This window comes from Schistocerca nitens, chromosome 1 (genome assembly GCF_023898315.1).
Source record: "Schistocerca nitens isolate TAMUIC-IGC-003100 chromosome 1, iqSchNite1.1, whole genome shotgun sequence".
NCBI classification, from domain to species: Eukaryota; Metazoa; Arthropoda; class Insecta; order Orthoptera; family Acrididae; genus Schistocerca; species Schistocerca nitens.
In genome coordinates this window covers 320339115-320360359 of record NC_064614.1, presented here as the reverse complement: position 1 = coordinate 320360359, position 21245 = coordinate 320339115, and the positions used below count along the sequence as shown (strand labels likewise).

The following is a 21245-nucleotide window of genomic DNA, read 5'->3' as shown; positions in this document are numbered from 1 at the left end:
TGATCCGCGAGGAGAAAAGGTTCTACATTAGCAGCAATCTCATATTAATACGCGGATCGGCGGAAGCAGAATTTGGTCCGTCTCTAAGGCAGCGCCATCTCGTAGTGCAGAGACGAACGAGCGCTGCGCCTGCGTTGTTGTGCTTAGCGGGGCGCGCTCTAGTGGGAAAGTTGTGTACGCGCTGACTACGTGGAACTACGTACACAACACAGTTGCTTTTTTATATTTTTCATCCAATTTATTGTCTGTACCATGAAGTAGTTTTCGAGCCATTTTAGGCCCATCATCAGATGGAGGTGTTACAGGAACGTCGTCTGGATGATGTGCACTTAGACGCCATGGTCGTGGTGCTGGCGGATATTTCGTTATCGGTAACGAAAAGTTCTCGAAACGAAAAGGTTGTTACGTTTTGTGGGCGCTTACAGTGTACTGCCTCGAAGTAGCCAAGGCAAATCCATTCTTGAAAGGTACAGTTTTAGATTTAAGTGTTTACACTTATTCACTGAAAGAAAACAATGAATGTAAGTACAGAGAATATAATAGGTATCACACTTTGGCACGCTGTGAGCTTCGGCCCGAGATATATTGTTTTACAGAATAAATATTTATAAGCATGAATAATGGATGTAAGTAAATTTTCGTAACTGCAGGTATATTCTTACGTTGGCAGTATATGTGTAATGTACATTTAAAAAAATACAAAAAGGATAAAGAAATAGAGTGAAATATATACTACGTAACTGAAGAGTGAATGAGTTACTACCGAATAAACACCAAACTTTTACTTTCAGAATTTCCGTAACACCCAGGCACCAAAACAAAAAAGGCAACGATAAGATATACTCTTGTCCTGTACAAAATTATTATACCCTTATGCATGTAACAAGTATTGTTATCTGTCTGATTGCTCATAACTGTTTTCTCTTTATTATTTATATTACCATGGTTACGTGAACAAAAGATATCACAGACGTTAGTAAATCCTTCACTCTTTGATTACGTAGTAAATAGTTCACCTTTTTGTAACTGTTAAACCACAACACGTGTACAGGGTGAAAAAAAAAAATTCGCGCACTCGGACTTCGCAGCGTGATTCTTCACATATTAGCGATACAAAAATGTCTGTCACAAGATTTCGTCCCGTGCATGTTTCGGGCATTAAACTGCTCTCAAAGACTGGTAATCTGGCAACACCTTAATCAGGTGTACGGCAACTACCTCTGTCAAGCTATAGCAGTAACGCTGTGCAGTCGGTGCAGTAGATAGCGTTTTGGGTTAGTACGCAAGAGGTCGTGTGTTCGATTCTGTGTCGAGGGTGATTTGTTTTCATTTGATAAACGTAGCCTGTGCTGTACAGTATCTGGCGTCTCAATCGTCAAGAAGAGTTTACAGTGGGTCTTCTACAAAACATTTGTAGTTACGTACTACGAACACAGAAATAGAAATACTATCGTTTTCTTGATTGGCGACTCCATGGAGTGTCCTGTGCACCACGACCAGATAATGGATATACTTAGAAGGAGAGATAGCATTGGTCGTATTTTTTTGTTTTATTAACCGTAAAATCGATTTTTGGTCACTTAGTGACCATCCTCAGCACTGAGGATGGTCACTAAGTGACCGAAAATCGATTTTGCGGTTAATAAAACAAAAAAATACGACCAATGCTGTCTCTCCTTCTAAGCTATCGTTTTCATTGGTCAGCTTTTAGAGGAGCCTCTTGCACGTCTTGGATGCGAATTGTTTCACGCCACTGCATCTACTGGATTACAAACCTATTTTGTGTGCACCCTCCCCCCTAATGGTTCCATCGATCAATACCAACTATTATTCTTGCCACGTTCAGGTCCATTACATTTCGTTAGGGCCATACGTCAACAGTAGGGCTAGCAAAGTGCTTTACAAACAATTTCGTTGGGATCACTGGTTGTGGATACACAGAAAACAGGTTTGGAATCTAGTAGATGCAGTGGCGCGAAGCAATTCGAGTCGACGACGTGCAAAAGGCTTGTTTAAAAGCTGACCAATGAAAACGAGTGTGCTTTCTTTTCTGTGTTCGTAGAACATAAATGCAAATTATTTGTAGAAGACCCACTGATATCGCTGCATGACGATTAAGACGTCAGATATCATACCACGCAGACTCTTTTAGTAAATAAAAACAAATATGCCTCGACCCAGAAACGAACCCTCGACCTCCTTCGTGCTAACCCAAAACGTTATCCACAGTAGCAACTGCACCGCCCTAATCTGTAGGCTCACAGAGAAGATTACCGTACTTGTGATTACAGTGTTGTCATATTGCCAACCTTTAACGTTCATTTACTGCCCGAAATATGCGCAAGACGAAATTTTGAGAAACATATTTTTGTATTGCTAGTATGTGAGGAATCTCGCTGCGAAGTCCGAGAGCACGAACTTTTCTGCACCCTGTATGTTAGCAATGTAATAATATGCATCTCAGGCCAAAGATCGTAATATTCTTTATACTTACATTCGGTGTTCACTTACTGTGAACAAAGTGCACCTAAATACTATCTATGTGTGTGTCTAGCCGGAGAAGGTAAATTATCGGAACGGATTTCTCATGGATACCACCCGACAGTGCACTGTAAGTGCCCAAAACGTAACAACATTTTCGTTTCATAAACTTCCCCCATGAACCATGGACCTTGCCGTTGGTGGGGAGGCTTGCGTGCTTCAGCGATACAGATGGCCGTACCGTAGGTGCAACCACAACGGAGGGGTATCTGTTGAGAGGCCAGACAAACATGTGGTTCCTGAAGAGGGGCAGCAGCCTTTTCAGTAGTTGCAGGGGCAACAGTCTGGATGATTGACTGATTTGGCCTTGTAACATTAACCAAAACGGCCTTGCTGTGCTGGTACTGCGAACGGCTGAAAGCAAGGGGAAACTGCAGCCGTAATTTTTCCCGAGGACATGCAGCTTTACATGCAGCTTTACTGTATGATTAAATGATGATGGCGTCCTCTTGGGTAAAATATTCCGGAGGTAAAATAGTCCCCCATTCGGATCTCCGGGCGGGGACTACTCAAGAGGACGTCGTTATCAGGAGGAAGAAAACTGGCATTCTACGGATCGGAGCGTGGAATGTCAGATCCCTTAATCGGGCAGGTAGGTTAGAAAATTTAAAAAGGGAAATGGATAGGTTAATGTTAGATATAGTGGGAATTAGTGAAGTTCGGTGGCAGGAGGAACAAGACTTCTGGTCAGGTGATTACAGGGTTATAAATACAAAATCAAATAGGGGTAATGCAGGAGTAGGTTTAATAATGAATAAAAAAATAGGAGTGCGGGTTAGCTACTACAAACAGCATAGTGAACGCATTATTGTGGCCAAGATAGACACAAAGCCCATGCCTACTACAGTAGTAGAAGTTTATATGCCAACTAGCTCTGCAGATGATGAAGAAATTGATGAAATGTATGACGAGATAAAAGAAATTATTCAGGTAGTGAAGGGAGACGAAAATTTAATAGTCATGGGTGACTGGAATTCGTCAGTAGGAAAAGGGAGAGAAGGAAACATAGTAGGTGAATATGGATTGGGGGGAAGAAATGAAAGAGGAAGCCGCCTTGTAGAATTTTGCACAGAGCATAACTTAATGATAGCTAACACTTGGTTCAAGAATCATAAAAGAAGGTTGTATACCTGGAAGAATCCTGGAGATACTAATAGGTATCAGATAGATTATATAATGGTAAGACAGATATTTAGGAACCAGGTTTTAAATTGTAAGACATTTCCAGGGGCAGATGTGGATTCTGACCACAATCTATTGGTTATGAACTGCAGATTGAAACTGAAGAAACTGCAAAAAGGTGGGAATTTAAGGAGATGGGACCTGGATAAACTGAAAGAACCAGAGGTTGTAGAGAGTTTCAGGGAGAGCATAAGGGAACAATTGACAGGAATGGGGGAAAGAAATACAGTAGAAGAAGAATGGGTAGCTCTGAGGGATGAAGTAGTGAAGGCAGCAGAGGATCAAGTAGGTAAGACGACGAGGGCTAATAGAAATCCTTGGGTAACAGAAGAAATATTGAATTTAATTGATGAAAGGAGAAAATATAAAAATGCAGTAAATGAAGCAGGCAAAAGGGAATACAAACGTCTCAAAAATGAGATCGACAGAAAGTGCAAAATGGCTAAGCAGGGATGGCTAGAGGACAAATGTAAGGATGTAGAGGCTTGTGTCACTAGGGGTAAGATAGATACTGCCTACAGGAAAATTAAAGAGACCTTTGGAGAAAAGAGAACCACTTGTAAGAATATCAAGAGCTCAGATGGCAACCCAGTTCTAAGCAAAGAAGGGAAGGCAGAAAGGTGGAAGGAGTATATAGAGGGTTTATACAAGGGCGCTGTACTTGAGGACAGTATTATGGAAATGGAAGAGGATGTAGATGAAGATGAAATGGGAGATAAGATAATGCGTGAAGAGTTTGACAGAGCACTGAAAGACCTGAGTCGAAACAAGGCCCCGGGAGTAGACAACATTCCATTAGAACTACTGATGGCCTTGGGAGAGCCAGTCATGACAAAACTGTACCATCTGGTGAGCAAGATGTATGAGACAGGCGAAATACCCACAGACTTCAAGAAGAATATAATAATTCCAATACCAAAGAAAGCAGGTGTTGACAGATGTGAAAATTACCGAACTATCAGTTTAATAAGTCACAGCTGCAAAATACTAACGCGAATTCTTTACAGACGAATGGAAAGACTGGTAGAAGCGGACCTCGGGGAAGATCAGTTTGGATTCCGTAGAAATGTTGGAACACGTGAGGCAATACTAACCTTACGACTTACCTTAGAAGAATGATTAAGAAGAGGCAAACCTACGTTTCTAGCATTTGTAGACTTAGAGAAAGCTTTTGACAACGTTAACTGGAATACTCTCTTTCAAATTCTGAAGGTGGCAGGGGTAAAATACAGGGAGCGAAAGGCTATTTACAATTTGTACAGAAACCAGATGGCAGTTATAAGAGTCGAGGGGCATGAAAGGGAAGCAGTGGTTGGGAAAGGAGTGAGACAGGGTTGTAGCCTCTCCCCGATGTTATTCAATCTGTATATTGAGCAAGCAGTAAAGGAAACAAAAGAAAAATTCGGAGTAGGTATTAAAATTCATGGAGAAGAAGTAAAAACTTTGAGGTTCGCCGGATGACATTGTAATTCTGTCAGAGACAGCAAAGGACTAGGAAGAGCAGTTGAACGGAATGGACAGTGTCTTGAAAGGAGGATATAAGATGAACATCAACAAAAGCAAAACGAGGATAATGGAATGTAGTCAAATTAAATCGGGTGATGCTGAGGGAATTAGATTAGGAAATGAGACACTGAAAGTAGTAAAGGAGTTTTGCTATTTAGGGAGTAAAATAACTGATGACGGTCGAAGTAGAGAGGATATAAAATGTAGACTGGCAATGGCAAGGAAAGCGTTTCTGAAGAAGAGAAATTTGTTAACATCGAGTATAGATTTAAGTGTCAGGAAGTCGTTTCTGAAAGTATTTGTATGGAGTGTAGCCATGTATGGAAGTGAAACACGGACGATAACCAGTTTGGACAAGAAGAGAATAGAAGCTTTCGAAATGTGGTGCTACAGAAGAATGCTGAAGATAAGGTGGGTAGATCACGTAACTAATGAGGAGGTATTGAATAGGATTGGGGAGAAGAGAAGTTTGTGGCACAACTTGACTAGAAGAAGGGATCGGTTGGTAGGACATGTTTTGAGGCATCAAGGGATCACAAATTTAGCATTGGAGGGCAGCGTGGAGGGTAAAAATCGTAGAGGGAGACCAAGAGATCAATACACTAAGCAGATTCAGAAGGATGTAGGTTGCAGTAGGTACTGGGAGATGAAGAAGCTTGCTCAGGATAGAGTAGCATGGAGAGCTGCATCAAACCAGTCTCAGGACTGAAGACCACAACAACAACAAACTTTTCGTTACCGATAACTAAATTCTCGGCATTTCCGCCAGCACCGCTACCAAAGCATCCATCTGCACATGGTCCAGATAATATTCCTGTACAATGTCTATCTGACGATGAGCCTGCAGTGACTCGAAAACTAGTTAATGGTACAGAAAATAAATCTATATCAAAAATCCAAAACAGCGATTGGTTGCATATTTATACCCAAATAAATCGGCAATTTACATCACAAATGCAGTTCCTCATCCATAATAGATATACTGAAATAAATACATTCTAAAACTCGTTCTATTGTTCCCATGCACACCATAAACTGTTATTGTCATGATTTCAGTAGTGCGGTTTCTGTGAACAGTTAGGAGCGTTAATGTTGCTGTTCACTTCCTGCTAAACTGTAAAAGGACAGGAGAACAAACGTTGGTTATTGAGCTTTTGTTTGTATCGCGGTTTGGAAAGCGAACAACGAAGTTGCGGTGAATGCACCAATACATCGAAGTGTAATTAAACCGAGCTTATGGACGCATTGGGAATCAATAAGAATTTTTTTCCAAAAAGTATTTCGGATCCATTTTCAATTAAGTTGTGAACGGCAATATTGTCCACAAAGCACACAATCAAAAGGAAAACATTCCAAGAGAGTTTAGGAATGCGTAATTTTTATTTTCGCCTCCAGATAGACAGAATTCCTTCGTGCACAGTTTGTCATCATTAATTACATTCTGGTGACAAATTCTCTTTTACATTCTGTTGGCTTTAGTAAAGACATTTAGCCAGTGGTGACCACAAATCCGATATCGACAATGTGGTTTGAAAGCACGCCTACGGAAACCAGTCAAACATCGCCAACAAAAATATTTATTTCTGCAGAAAATAATGTGGAAAGTATCAGAAAGCCTAACTACTGAGCGACAGAGTGTATAATAAAATCTAAAGAAACCGTATCTGCATTCAATTCAGCATTAGCTGATGATTTTCATTATTATTATTTATATTTTTTGTGTCCTTCTGTGTGTTAGATCCGACGCGTTCCCATGTCTAGTGTTCTATAGAAGTTTGAAAAATAAATCGAATGCGATTTGACACTTTGCCTACGTTTCTCAAACAGCGCCCACGTGACTGTCGTGCCGTGTCTAATGCTCATATCGCAAAGGCCACTGCGCGGAAGTTTCTGATTGAATTCATGGCACTGACTGACGCTAGTAATGACGACCTGGCATATATTTAACATCATTCTTGCGCTACTGGTCAAATTCCGTAATGACATGTCTCCAAATCAATCGTCACCATGAATGTAAAGCACTCGGTTTAAAAGAGACGGAATATGTTGGAAGGTTGTCTGGTTGGAACGTTAAAGCAACAGAAATGTGCAATAAATTCTAAGTGATAAACCTTTACAGCAAATTAATTGTTGCTCGACAGTTAGGGAATTTTGCTAGAGATTCGAAGACTTGTTACTCTTCGTTTAGAAGTGATAGGGGGGACGATGACTTCGCAGAAAAGTGTATAAAAATTCTGCACATGGAGAGGGCAATGGGAAGACTTAAGAGCCAATACTGGTACCAGGCGCTCTCTGTTACACACCATCCAGTGAGCTGCGGAATACCGATGCACCACCGACTCTGTAGGTCTGTCAATAGAGCTGCAAAATGTGATTAAATAAACAAACTGGCACTGATAATATAAAAATGGAGCTGATAAATTATGCATCTGATCAACTAAAGCAAAGACTCTTAAATTTTGTGAATGTTTGCGGGCTCAGTGGACATGTACCAGACGAGTGGAATGAAGCTTTGGTATGTCCCGCTTAGAAGTAACGCGACAAATCATAAGAAATCACTTAAGGAATTGGGAGATCCAGCACATCTGATTACGGCCATTCAGCCATTATACAAAAATAATAAACTGATCCATTCTGTGAGGACAAAGCAGCCCACTATCTAACCCCCCCCCCCCCCCCCAAACACACACACCTTTTATTGTTTACATTGAGGATTTCATTCGGAAATGGTTGATTTTATTAAATGACACATTAAGAAGTGATAGTTTTAATTTTATGACGATGCTATTTGCTGATGCTCAGATTATAATAGGAGAATCTAAAGAAAGGGTTCAAATTTCAGTACACAATTTGAGTCAAATTGTCGCTAAATACGCAATGGAAGGCTCAACAGGTTAAACAAAAGTGATGGAATTTCACGGAGTGGAAATAAAAGCCAAAACTGTTATCGATGGAAAATCTACATCTACATCTACATAGATTCTCTGCAAATCACATTTAAGTGCCTGGCAGAGGGTGATAAATAAACAAATAACAGTGTTTAAATATTTACGGTAAATTTACATAGTCAGATGATTTGCTCTGAAGATGAAGATTTATGCCTCCAAACCGGTCGTGGAATAAATTAAGAAATTTCTGGCTTTATGCTTCGAAACAGGTCGTGAAATAAATTACGGAATTACTAGCAACTGAAGAAGATTTTTATTCTGTAAAGATGTTCGTCAGTTGCGGATGTGCACTTGATAAAATATTTTGTGAATGGAATTGACAGCATCTTGTAAAAACGCTATAAGATGAACACCAACAAAAGTAAAGCGAAGTTAATGGAATGTCGTCGGATTAAAACATGATGCTGAAGAAACTCGATTACAGAATGAGACACTAAAAGTGGTAGATGGGTTCTGCCATTAGGGCAGTAAAATATCTGAATCGTATTGAGGAAAAATGAAATTTGTGGTACAGCTTGACTAAAAGAAGGAATTGATTGATAGGACACATCCGGAGGCATGGAGAAACCGTCAATTTAGCAATGGAGAAAAGAGTAGGGGGAAAAATTATAGAATGACACCAAGGCATGAATACAGCTAGTAGGTTCAAATGGATGAGGACTGAAATGATTATGAGGTGAAGCGGCTTGCAGAGGATAAAGTAGCTTGGAGACCTGCATCAGACCAGTATTCGAACTGAAGGCCACAACAAAAATACTCTTTCAATGAATCTCAGTCTAGCATGCCCTCTTCTGACAGTTAATTTTGTGGTCATTCTATTTTAGATTGCTCTGTATGGTTACTCCCAGGTATTTTACCGTTGTTACTGCTTGCCAAATATACTCAAATCTTTGTCTTTCCTTCTACAACTCCTGTATTACTACGGAAGTTATTCTCGAAAAGTTTTAACATAAGGCCTATCAGCTTGCCTTCTTCAAGTTAAGAGTTCGTCGCATATGCCTGTCCTCGCGAGATACTATGCACAACCTCCTCAGTTCGTCTCTTATTAGTCTCGTAATTATCATTCTGTAAAAACCCGTCTCAAACGCTTGGCTTCCCTTCGTTTCCCGTTTCTTTCACACTGCCTGTGATTCACTTCGATACAAAGCCGTGTTCTAGATGTACATTCTTAGGAATTTCTTCAAATTTAACCCTATCTTTTATATCTCCGGATTTTTTCATTGACAAAAACTGCCTTTACCTGTGATAAGAGCAGACTCTGCCCTCCTTGCTACGTTCGTCATGCGTTATTCTGCTTCCAAGGTCGTAGATGGTTCAAATGGCTCTGAGCACTATGAGTCTTAACTTCTAAGATCATCAGTCCCCTAGAACTTAGAACTAATTAAACCTAACTAACCTAAGGACATCACACACATCCATGCCCGAAGCAGGATTCGAACCTGCGACCGTAGCGGTCGCGCGATTCCAGACTGTAGCGCCTAGAACCGCTCGGCCACCCCGGCCGGCAAGGTCGTAGAATTCGTTCACTTCGTCTACTACGTGATTCCCGATGTTGATGTTAAGTTCATCACTAATCTCAGCTACACTACGTATACTTTTGTCTTTTGTTGGTCGTCTCTTGGTAGATTTTCTGTGCTCCGTAGAATTCTTTCTATCTAACAAATCCTGTAAACCTTCATCACTGTCACGGAGAATAGCAAAATGATCAGTGAGTCTTAGCACCAATATCTTTTTACCCGCAATTTTAATCCCATTTCTGAACCTTTTTTTTATTTTCATAATTTTCGTCGATATACATGCTGCACAGTAGAGGAGGACAACATCCCTGCGTTTCGACCCTTTTTAATCCGAGCACTTCTGTCTTAGCTTTGCATTCCTATTCTACCCTCTTGGCTCCAATGTATGTTACCCACCTTTTCCTACACTACCTGTATATTTTCTGACAAAATGAAACACCATGAAAAATTTTACATTGTGATATGTTGTTTCTACGTTACGAAATTCTACAAGGATATCTTAATTTTTCTTGCCTCTGTTATCAGACGCAAAGTGGGAACTGCCTTCTGGTGACTTTAGATTCCTAAATCCAAAGTCGTAGTCGTCTAAGAAACGTACAGTTTTCTTTTCCATTCCATTCTTTTGTATTTGTTAACGGCTTCGATGCATGAGCCGTCAAACTTGTTGCGCAATTAATCGTTGCAGTCTGTGTGTGTGTGTGTGTGTGTGTGTGTGTGTGTGTGAAGGAGAGTGGTGCAGTTTTACTCAAATTCTGTAGACGCTAAAATAATACTAATCTAATGCAATTACAAAAAGGACAGTCCTTCAAAACAAATTTTTTTCGCATTTATCTTCACGGTACCTTTCATTTATTTCATTCATTTACTGTATCTCACTCACTTCCAAACTAATTATACAGGTGAGATGTTTACTGAGCTGTGCAAAAATATCCTGTGGCCTATATGGCGTAATTTATTAATACGACTCAGTCAACGAAGGTGTTCATACAGATATTACTTCAGGCCAACTGAATTACAGGAATGATCTCAGATTTTATTTTCTTGTTGAGAGACGGTTACCGATTTACAGGCAACATTTAGATGAAACGGATGGCCGCTTCTGCACTGAATCATTATATGACGAAAATCTTTTAACGCTTGAATGTTGCTCGTAATAAAATATAAATGAGAGAAGAAGTGCACCTTAAGAACGATGGTCGCGCCCAGAAGGAAGTTTCGATCGCATGCAATGGTGGATAAATGTTAGGTTTCGATCGGCTCACTTTTGCCATACCTAACCGTGTAACAATAAACCCTTCTTCGGGGCTACGAGGATTGCAACGTTATTCTCACATTTCACGTTCAAATTATCTATTAGGGCAGAAAGCTGATCCAGAAAACACAACCTTCTGTAAGAGTAATGCTTAAGTTTAATAGTTATTTAGATTACTGTGCGAAATCGTCTACAAACTGCGAAACTACCGTGAAACTTAATGCCATATTTGCAATTAATTCCATTTCCCTCATTTCGTATTGGGATTCTCAAGAATCGCTCACTTCACAACGATAATTGTGCCTGCCGTTAAGAATAAACTTCCCTTCATCCTTAACTGTATCAACATACAGTGCATGGGACATGGCACGTTTCTTGTTTTCCTTCCACACATTGAGCGCTTGAAGAATGATGCCTGTCGGCCTCTGTAAGAACCTTCAACAACCTAATTTTATTTGTGCCGGCTCTAAAGCAACAGTGTGCAGAGGACAGATGGATTTTCGTAACTGCCGACAAGAAAATAAGTGATGCAGTTTTTTAAAAAATATTCGGAATGTATCAACTTTCGATGGTTTTTCACCTGAGACATCTTGTATTTCAGTTATATTATCCCGTCAGGTAAAGTAGCCTGTAACCATTCGAGTTTGTTCCCCTTGTGTGTTCTAACAAACGCTCGTCTGCTGTTGGTCGGAAATTATAGTTACCTTATGCAAGTTTTGTCTTCCTCGATTTCCCAGTACTTTAACAATATAACACCATCATGTACGTCTGTATCCCGAAAGCACTTTACAGTACTTGGTGAAGAGTAATTCGGGTGTCTATCACATCTTCAGCTCATGTTTTTACTGTTCTGTTCACGAAGATAATCGAGAACGACAACTGTCAGTATACCTTCATACGAGGTAAGTAAATCTTCGTACATCAAGCGAAAATTACTTTCGTCCTTAAGTTTCGCACCCTAGTATATTTACTCGTTCTCGTTATATTTCAGGAGACCTGTTCTAGCTGCTAGCCCTGAGTAACTATTGCTTACTCAGTAACATATTTATCATTGTTATCTTTCCACATATGTGTAAAACGCAATCAATGGATTTTCCTCCAAAATGACTGATTAATACGAAATTCACCTGCATTCTGTGTTTTCTACGTTTTATGCTGTGCTGGCATATAACCAGTCAATCACATTATCTCTCCAACTGTAGCTAAGAATGTTTCTTCGGAACCTTCTTAATACCTACATACGATTACAATAAAACAGCAAGGACTAGAGCTAAAATGACAAGTCAGGGAAGTGTGGCTAGTTGGTCGCTTGGAGACTAACCGATATTCCGCGATCTCCTCTCAATATCAAATGTAATCAAATAACATATGGCGTAATGTAATCTCTGCGTCAGAAGCACAGCATTCGGAGCGCACTCGCACCGTAACAGACACCAGTGCGACTTGGAACTGGACCTTCTGTGTAGACGAGCAGACTGTCTTCACCTCAGCTAGGAGGCGAAAAGGAGACACGCCTGGGCTCAGTTCTTGACCTCACTAGCCACAGTTTAATTCCCGTCCTTTCCCGGCACTCTTCTTCCCGCCGGTGTATAGCTGTTCGTCCAGAGCAAGGACATAACTTGGGCCACTAAATTTGTAGTACCTGCGTCTTTGGCTGGCTTTGATAATGTAGCCGTCAAAAGTGATCCGAAAATACTCGGTTGCAACAACTGTCTCTATTTTTTTCCCTAAGAAACGTAAGTAAAATTCATTTTCCGCAAATATAATGGTCACTGGAGATAGTTTCAAGTACTATATTAATTTGTTACCTCACATACAAGTGATAGACGGCTGATAGTAGGTAAAAAATCTTACCTACGAGCACACACTACCTGACAAAAGAAGTCAACCACCCAGAAGGAGAGGAGAGACGAACTGCAACTTCACGAGCTGTGAGTGTATGTGATGTTTTTCCAATGATTACAAATTCGTCTCCAGTTCACAAAGAACTTGCAGCATGATCCCACTTATCAGTATGACACTGTGCCCCCTCTGTCCTGGATGTATGCACTGATTCTGTTGGGAAGGGTGTAATAAAACCGATGTATCCTCCCCTGGTACAAGATGTGGCCCACGACTATTGTAGCTGGACCTTGATATCCTGGATACTGTCACTGGGACGGAGTTGACGTCCCACACAGGCTCTATGGGGCATACATATGCGGATCTTGCCGGCCAGGGGAGTACCTCGTCATCACGTAGACAATTCATACAGACAGGTACCATGTGAATGAGCATTGTCCTGTTCAAAAGCCGCACCACGGTACTGTCACATTAGAGGTAATACAGAACGAGGCAGGATGTCCATGACGTGACGTTGTGCAGTCAGAGGTCCCTCAATAACTGCCAACCATGACCTCATGTCATACCAGATGATTACAGACAGCTTGACTCCAGGAGTGACATCGCTGTACTTTTCCAAAATAATGGAAGAATCGGACCCCTCCCAAGATCTCCGCCGTACTCTCCGGCGATAGTCATCCGGGGTAGCGTAGATCCGTGATTTATCGTTGAACACAATGCGATCCCACACATTAGCAGTCCATGCTTCTCGGTCGCGGCACCACTCCAAACGCAGCCGTTTGCATTGTGGTGTTAACGGCAGCCTGCGCACGGGACAGTACTTCCCTAGTTCTGCTGCTGTGAAAGCCCACCAATAGTGCCAGATGACTTGCTCTCGGATTACAGACGCACATGTGAAGGGTTTATGAGAAAAATTACTACCATAGCCGTGTCTTGGGACTAGTTTCGGCGGCACATTACCACCATCCTCAGACCTCACCACTGCCAAAAGAGTATTTGATATCCTTGGCGCATTTACAGCGGGATCCTTGTTACTAGAACACGTGGGCTAGCTTTCATTAGGAGTCTATACTCTGCACCGTGTTGTCTCCAGTGCACAACACGGTGTCGAGTATAGGAGGAGGAGGAGATTAACGTCCCGTCGACAACGAGGCCATTAGAGACGGAGCGCAAGCTCGGGTGAGGAAAGGATGGGGAAGGAAATCGGCCGTGCCCTTTTAAAGGAACCATCCCGGCATTTGCCTGTAGCGATTTAGGGAAATCACGGAAAACCTAAATCAGGATGGCCGGAGACGGGATTGAACCGTCGTCCTCCCGAATGCGAGTCCAGTGTGCTAACCACTGCGCCACCTCGCTCGGTGTCGAGTATAGGATCCCACTATAAATGTCCCAAGGAAATCAAATACTCTTTTGGCAGTGGTTGGGCCTGACGATGGCGGTAATGTGCCGCCGAAACTAGTCTTGTGATAGAATAAAGATATTCTGAAGATACAGCTGTGATGGTACTTTTTCTCATACATATCATCAGCTGAAGTCCCTCGTCCATGCAATAAGATGGACATCTATAAAACTGAAAGGTTTATAATGTGCTTGGTGCACGCTTCAGCGACGCTCCCTTGTAGTGGTCAGACGTGGTCGACTGTAACCTTGATGAGTATGCCTGCCCGCATGTTCCCTTGCTGTCCAATACTGGGTCATGAATGCCACAACTCGACTAGACGGTTAAATGGACAAGACACACAATAAGGCCCCTCTCAAAATATGTCAGCTCCTCATATCGCTGTCTCACAGGAGTACGCAGCATCTCCGTGTCTTTCAGTGAGATCAGCCAACGTCTGACATTGTTCAGGCCTCTCATATATTTACGAGACCTAGTAGCAACACTAAACGCAAACAACACTAATGCACTGTGGTGGTCGTTGTACCTGTCACAGAGAATTGCAACTCTGATCGCTTACTTACCCGCCAATAGTGTGTACATGTACAAAATTACATTGGCATCCGACCGTGCCTTCTGAGTGCTTCACTTCTTTTGTCAGGCAGTGTAATTACTGTAGTATCTGCGCTAGCAGAATAGAAATGTGGAAAACACAAGTCCGAAAACAATTTATTGGACTCACTAAAACGAAACAATAACACAATCTCCAAAAGAACAACAGATTCTATCCCAACTGCGGATCGTCACAGATATAAGATAAAGACCCGACTCTTCACGGGGAGAGATCACAATAAAACAATTCTTCAGTGTCAAGATGTTCGTCGACTACACCCAGTCCATCAGCAAGAGATCGGCCAGCTAGAAGAGGCGCCTGGCCGTTGCTGCCGGGGTAGCAGCTCTGTGTATCTCCAAAAGGTGCATCGAATTGCCCTTTGCTGGCAGTTCTCCGTCCTATAGAGCCCATTTGGCGGATGTATCTGCCGGAACTATTTGCGATCACGTGCCTGGTGTATCACAGTACTTCCTGGGCTACCTGCGACCTCTGGTGAAGCTGTTCTGTAAGCTCCGCGAACGGGTAGCGGACTCTGGCGGCCGTTGGTGGAGACCTGGTGTTGTGTGGTGTTGAGGCCGCCGGTAAATATTTGTGTTGACAATACAGACGACGTAGGTTTTCCCCGTGAATATACGTCCTGTGACGCAGGCATCCCGTGTTGGTTGGATGTGAAGTGGGATGCCGATGCAGTAGGCATTACGATGTATGAAGTGGGCGGCCACAGCAATTACGAAACTATATTTTTATACTTATTGTATTGATGGGCTATTTTTTGGGGTTCACATGGCTAAAGAGAATGTAATTAGTAAATTTGTATCAACCACACGGCCATGATCATTAAACTGATGTAACAGTGATCTTTAGACATATTCCTTGTAGTATCTTATGTACCAGCATAATTTACATAATATACTCTTAGTGGGACTCCACAAACGTTACTTGTATTAGCTAAATAAAAGAACGTTGCATTTACAACTGCAGCAGATTTTATTCACCATGAACCAATCATCATTTACGTCAATGTTCTACCTTGTGCCTCTGTCAGATAAGCGACAGATACGAATTTAAAGGCTCTGAAGGATGTGACGGACAATATATGGAGTTATCGGAGGCAAAATTCACTGTGTACTGTCATATACCTTATACGACATACAAAATGTGTTAAACAGAAATTTTCTTAAAGTGCTTGGGAATGGAGCACTGCTTCCTTCTTAACATCGGAAGATGGCCGATGACGGCCCGTTATTGTTCCGGAAAAACGAATCATTTCTAAAAATTTATTGAAACCATCAGTAACCAGCTGCAAAAAAAGAAATTTCATTTCCTTTACTGATTTTAGACCTATAATGCCCTTCTCCAGGAGGTTATAATTACTGCATTATTTGTGTCAAAAACAAGAAGTATGTAGCATGTTGACGTGGTCATGTGGTGCATAAAATAATCCCAACAATTACTGACGTCTGTAGTATGACGGCTACATGAATGCATTTGTAGTAATACAATATCCAATGTGCTACCAGCCTTGAAGCATATGTATGATACTGCACACCAACAAAACTGTGAAAGAGCAAATTTAAACACTGCAAAGAAAAGGAGTAAATGTACCTGACACATGTATCATTTAGCTTTATAATTTTTTTACTTTTTTCTAAGCTTAAACTCACGCATTCCAGTAATCTTTTAATCCAATGGTTATAACAAAGCAGATGTGTAACAATCGATCCGGTGTGGTGGAAAAAACACCGATGCACGGTGTGCTGCTTTGAAGTCGTGTAACGACAGGAACAGAAATAGAATATCAGCTCAGATAATTTTATTTTATCAAAAACTTTAGAGTAATGTCACTGATAAAAGCCTAAAAAATACCTCATACGGGAAGTCCAAGCCCGGTAACTTTTCCCAATTGTACCAAAAAAGCGACATCAGTCCGACGTATTGCATAATAACCGTAGCGCTTATCTTTGAAAAACAATTATAACAAATACGACACAGTAAGCATGGATTGACGAGCTTAGAGGCTTGTGAATATAATTAAATTTCACACTGCAAAAAGCTTTGTCGCAGAGTCGGGTAAAGCAGTTATTTGCCAAGAGAAATTAAAGCAAAAATGTGAAAAACGCGTAATACGCGTCAGCCCTCCCTTCTGAAACGAAAGAGGGAACGAACATTCACATTTTATATTTCACCTAAAGAGAATTTCGACTTTCTATTAAAAGAACTTTAAGACTGAAACAGACGTCTCCCCGGTACAACAATAATGTTGTGAGAAAATCATTATTTAGCCAGTGATTCACAGACGTTAGATTCATAATTATGCAGAATATCGGAAGAGCCCCGACATATATGCAACTGATTTTTCAGAGAAAGCACTCACAGGATCTGGAAACGAAAAATCTCTGTAATACAGTCTACCAGATTTACGTCGAAGTCTTTTTATTGAAATTACAATGGAATCCAGACCATTAGCTCCTTACATACGTTGATAAATATCAAAAGGGACATTGGATTTCTTTGGAATTTCATTCTTCGAGGGCTGCAAGATCACTAATGGTATCTGTTATTTGGGACATGTCCGGAAAAACAGATATACTCTTCATATACACTCCTGGAAATTGAAATAAGAACACCGTGAATTCATTGTCCCAGGAAGGGGAAACTTTATTGATACATTCCTGGGGTCAGATACATCACATGATCACACTGACAGAACCACAGGCACATAGACACAGGCAACAGAGCATGCACAATGTCGGCACTAGTACAGTGTATATCCACCTTTCGCAGCAATGCAGGCTGCTATTCTCCCATGGAGACGATCGTAGAGATGCTGGATGTAGTCCTGTGGAACGGCTTGCCATGCCATTTCCACCTGGCGCCTCAGTTGGACCAGCGTTCGTGCTGGACGTGCAGACCGCGTGAGACGACGCTTCATCCAGTCCCAAACATGCTCAATGGGGGACAGATCCGGAGATCTTGCTGGCCAGGGTAGTTGACTTACACCTTCTAGAGCACGTTGGGTGGCACGGGATACATGCGGACGTGCATTGTCCTGTTGGAACAGCAAGTTCCCTTGCCGGTCTACGAATGGTAGAACGATGGGTTCGATGACGGTTTGGATGTACCGTGCACTATTCAGTGTCCCCTCGACGATCACCAGTGGTGTACGGCCAGCGTAGGAGATCGCTCCCCACACCATGATGCCGGGTGTTGGCCCTGTGTGCCTCGGTCGTATGCAGTCCTGATTGTGGCGCTCACCTGCACGGCGCCAAACACGCATACGACCATCATTGGCACCAAGGCAGAAGCGGCTCTCATCGCTGAAGACGACACGTCTCCATTCGTCCCTCCATTCACGCCTGTCGCGACACCACTGGAGGCGGGCTGCACGATGTTGGGGCGTGAGCGGAAGACGGCCTAACGGTGTGCGGGACCGTAGCCCAGCTTCATGGAGACGGTTGCGAATGGTCCTCGCCGATACCCCAGGAGCAACAGTGTCCCTAATTTGCTGGGAAGTGGCGGTGCGGTCCCCTACGGCACTGCGTAGGATCCTACGGTCTTGGCGTGCATCCGTGCGTCGCTGCGGTCCGGCCCCAGGTCGACGGGCACGTGCACCTTCCGCCGACCACTGGCGACAACATCGATGTACTGTGGAGACCTCACGCCCCATGTGTTGAGCAATTCGGCGGTACGTCCACCCGGCCTCCCGCATGCCCACTATATGCCCTCGCTCAAAGTCCGTCAACTGCACATACGGTTCACGTCCACGCTGTCGCGGCATGCTACCAGTGTTAAAGACTGCGATGGAGCTCCGTATGCCACGGCAAACTGGCTGACACTGACGGCGGCGGTGCACAAATGCTGCGCAGCTAGCGCCATTCGACGGCCAACACCGCGGTTCCTGGTGTGTCCGCTGTGCCGTGCGTGTGATCATTGCTTGTACAGCCCTCTCGCAGTGTCCGGAGCAAGTATGGTGGGTCTGACACACCGGTGTCAATGTGTTCTTTTTTCCATTCCAGGAGTGTAGATAAGTCTTACCGGCCAATCACCTTTTTCAGTGCGGATGCACTCACATTGCTCAAACTCTTACGGGAATCGGTAGATTGAATGTCGCGAGTAATGAGTATAGTGGGCAGGGACAGTACAAATGCTGTGTGGAGACAGTAAGTTGGAAATGTGGGTCTCACGGCGAGAGTGCCAGAGATACGTCGCTGCAGTCACACTATCCTCTGTGTCCTCGATGGCTCAGTCGGATAGAGCGCCTGTTTTGTAAGCAGGACATCCCGGGTTTGAGTCCCGGTCGGGGCACACATTTTCAACTGTCCCCGTTGATATTTATCAACGCCTGTTAGCAGCTAGTGGTCTGGATTATTGGAATTTCATTCTTCGAAAGCTGCAAGATCACTAATGGTACCTGTTCTTTCATGTCCGAAAGAACAGATACCATCTTCATATTCATATAAGACTTTTTACTGTCTGATGATACCTCGCCCTCACTTGGGAAGCTACAGCCGTAACAACTACGAAGATAATTTGTTTTAGCAACTGATTTAGAGCTTTACTATGAAACCATGCAAGCGCTACCTACTCGTTATCACATTTTAAATCTGCATATTATATATAATTCCACTCATTATTTGGCCACTGCGCACAATATAAACACCAGCACATTTAAAATCTACACTTTATTTAAAAAAACGCAGTTGATATCCGTTTGACCTATGGCAGCGCCATCTAGCGGGCCAACCATAGCGCCATCTGGTTTCCCCCTTCAAGCTAGACAAGTTTCGTTCTTTGTAGTTTTTTCGTTTGGCGCTTATGTCGTGAGGTTTTTGCCCGTTCACGATAAATGGACCACCCTGTATATCAACGCGAGAGAAACAATGCGCTCAAACAGCGTTGATAACCTGCTCGTGTTTGCACGACACTCCCATATTCAGGCTCGACTGTTCGCTTAGCAAAGTTTCAACGTCGGGAAGCGCTAGTCACTTACCAAGTCGGAGAGAGTGCGCCAGGGCCGCCAACATAAGCAGCAGGCTGCCGGCGACTATCGGCGCCATCTACAGTCGCGTCACGTCATCTGAAACAAATGACGTTATTCGGGTGAGTACCCTGAGATTTTTCGTTTACCCATCACAATAAAATTGTGTCAGATTTTTAAATTATCTCTATAAAAAATAAAATTCACGAAGATACAAAGTGAAGGATCGTGGAGACGATGTACTCCGTTGCTGAAGAGACTATATGTTTGTTTTTATTTATAATGATGGTATTACTAAATGACAGACAAAGGAGTAATATCATTTCGTAGTGTGAATAGTTCTTGGAGCGTTTCTCTGTCATCAGTCATGTTGAGGCAAAATGATGGAGCATTATCTAAGAGCAATATTGCTTGTAAACTACTCCGAATTCATAGTGATCGAACACTGAAGGAGCCTGTTCCAGATAAGAGCAGTCTAATGTAATATGAGTAACAGCAGAATTCATTGACAGCACAGAAAAAGAAAAGAAAAATGAAAAAAAAACCGGCCCCGATGGTCTCTGCATATGTGGGTTCAAATTGGGACGCGAAGACTAGAGCATTCTGAATGAAGAACGAACAGCTAGAAAAAAAGTAACAATAGTTCGTCTTTTTCACCATTTTCTAAAACGTTATGGAAAATGTGCAATGACCATTATTCCCCAAACGTATGATTTCAATTACGATAGATTTGGTGTTGACACCAAGAGACTGTGTAGGTATTTTTTACTCACAACCAACGAATACAGCTTTTAACGAGTTAAACTTGCCAGTGGTCATGCTTTCCCTACAACATAAACATTGTTACCTAACAATTTCCAGATACCTGCTCGCCAACACTCTCAGCCATAGCTATTCATACGTGTTTACAGCACCATTCATACAACTCGGTCCCTGATAGTGAAGTCAGCAAACGCTACATTTATAATGCATGTTTTTTTAAATGAACAGTAATTTATCACAAAACTAGTTACAATAGTATCAGCCTCTCTTTTCATGGAATTAAATGCTGAACAGTTAAACACTAGAGACGGTCATTAAGCTACTTTCTCGTATTGGTATAGTGACCGCTACCAGCATATATACTCAAGTCATAGATACTGCGATAATGAATGTCACAATGGACATATCAGCTGAAGAGGAGTGGACATATCTAAAAATGAGAGTCACATAAGATGGACAAACACATGTACAAGGAAGGTAACTGCGAAGAAAACTTGAGTAATAGCAAAAAATAAATTGATCAACGAAAGAATGAAGTAGAAAATGTTCAAGAAATTCATGAATTCAGAAATATGTCAGGCAAGCCATGGTGCAAGTAAACCATGAAGCCATGGCTAAATGACTGCAGGAAAAATGTGAAGGTATCGAAATAGAAATGGTCTTCGGCAGGACTGATTCAGCATATAGGAAAGTAAAAACAATCTTCGGTGAAGTAAGGTCGGAAAC

At 42.2% G+C, this 21245-nt stretch overlaps 1 protein-coding gene and 1 non-coding gene across 4 annotated transcripts in view; one reads left to right on the top strand and one right to left on the bottom strand.

Annotated features, from left to right (window-relative positions):
• The window catches only part of LOC126248524 (discoidin domain-containing receptor 2-like), an 891455-nt gene that overhangs the window by 555342 nt on the left and 314868 nt on the right, over nt 1–21245 (bottom strand). For all 3 annotated transcript variants that reach the window (XM_049949580.1, XM_049949588.1, XM_049949595.1), the window contains exon 2: nt 19770–19856. In XM_049949580.1, the coding sequence (XP_049805537.1) occupies nt 19770–19836 (67 nt within the window). In that variant the 5' untranslated portion in view covers nt 19837–19856. The remainder of the gene's footprint in view (nt 1–19769; nt 19857–21245) is intronic.
• Trnat-ugu (transfer RNA threonine (anticodon UGU)) lies at nt 19011–19084 on the top strand. The gene has a single exon. It is a non-coding gene; the product is annotated as a tRNA-Thr (tRNA).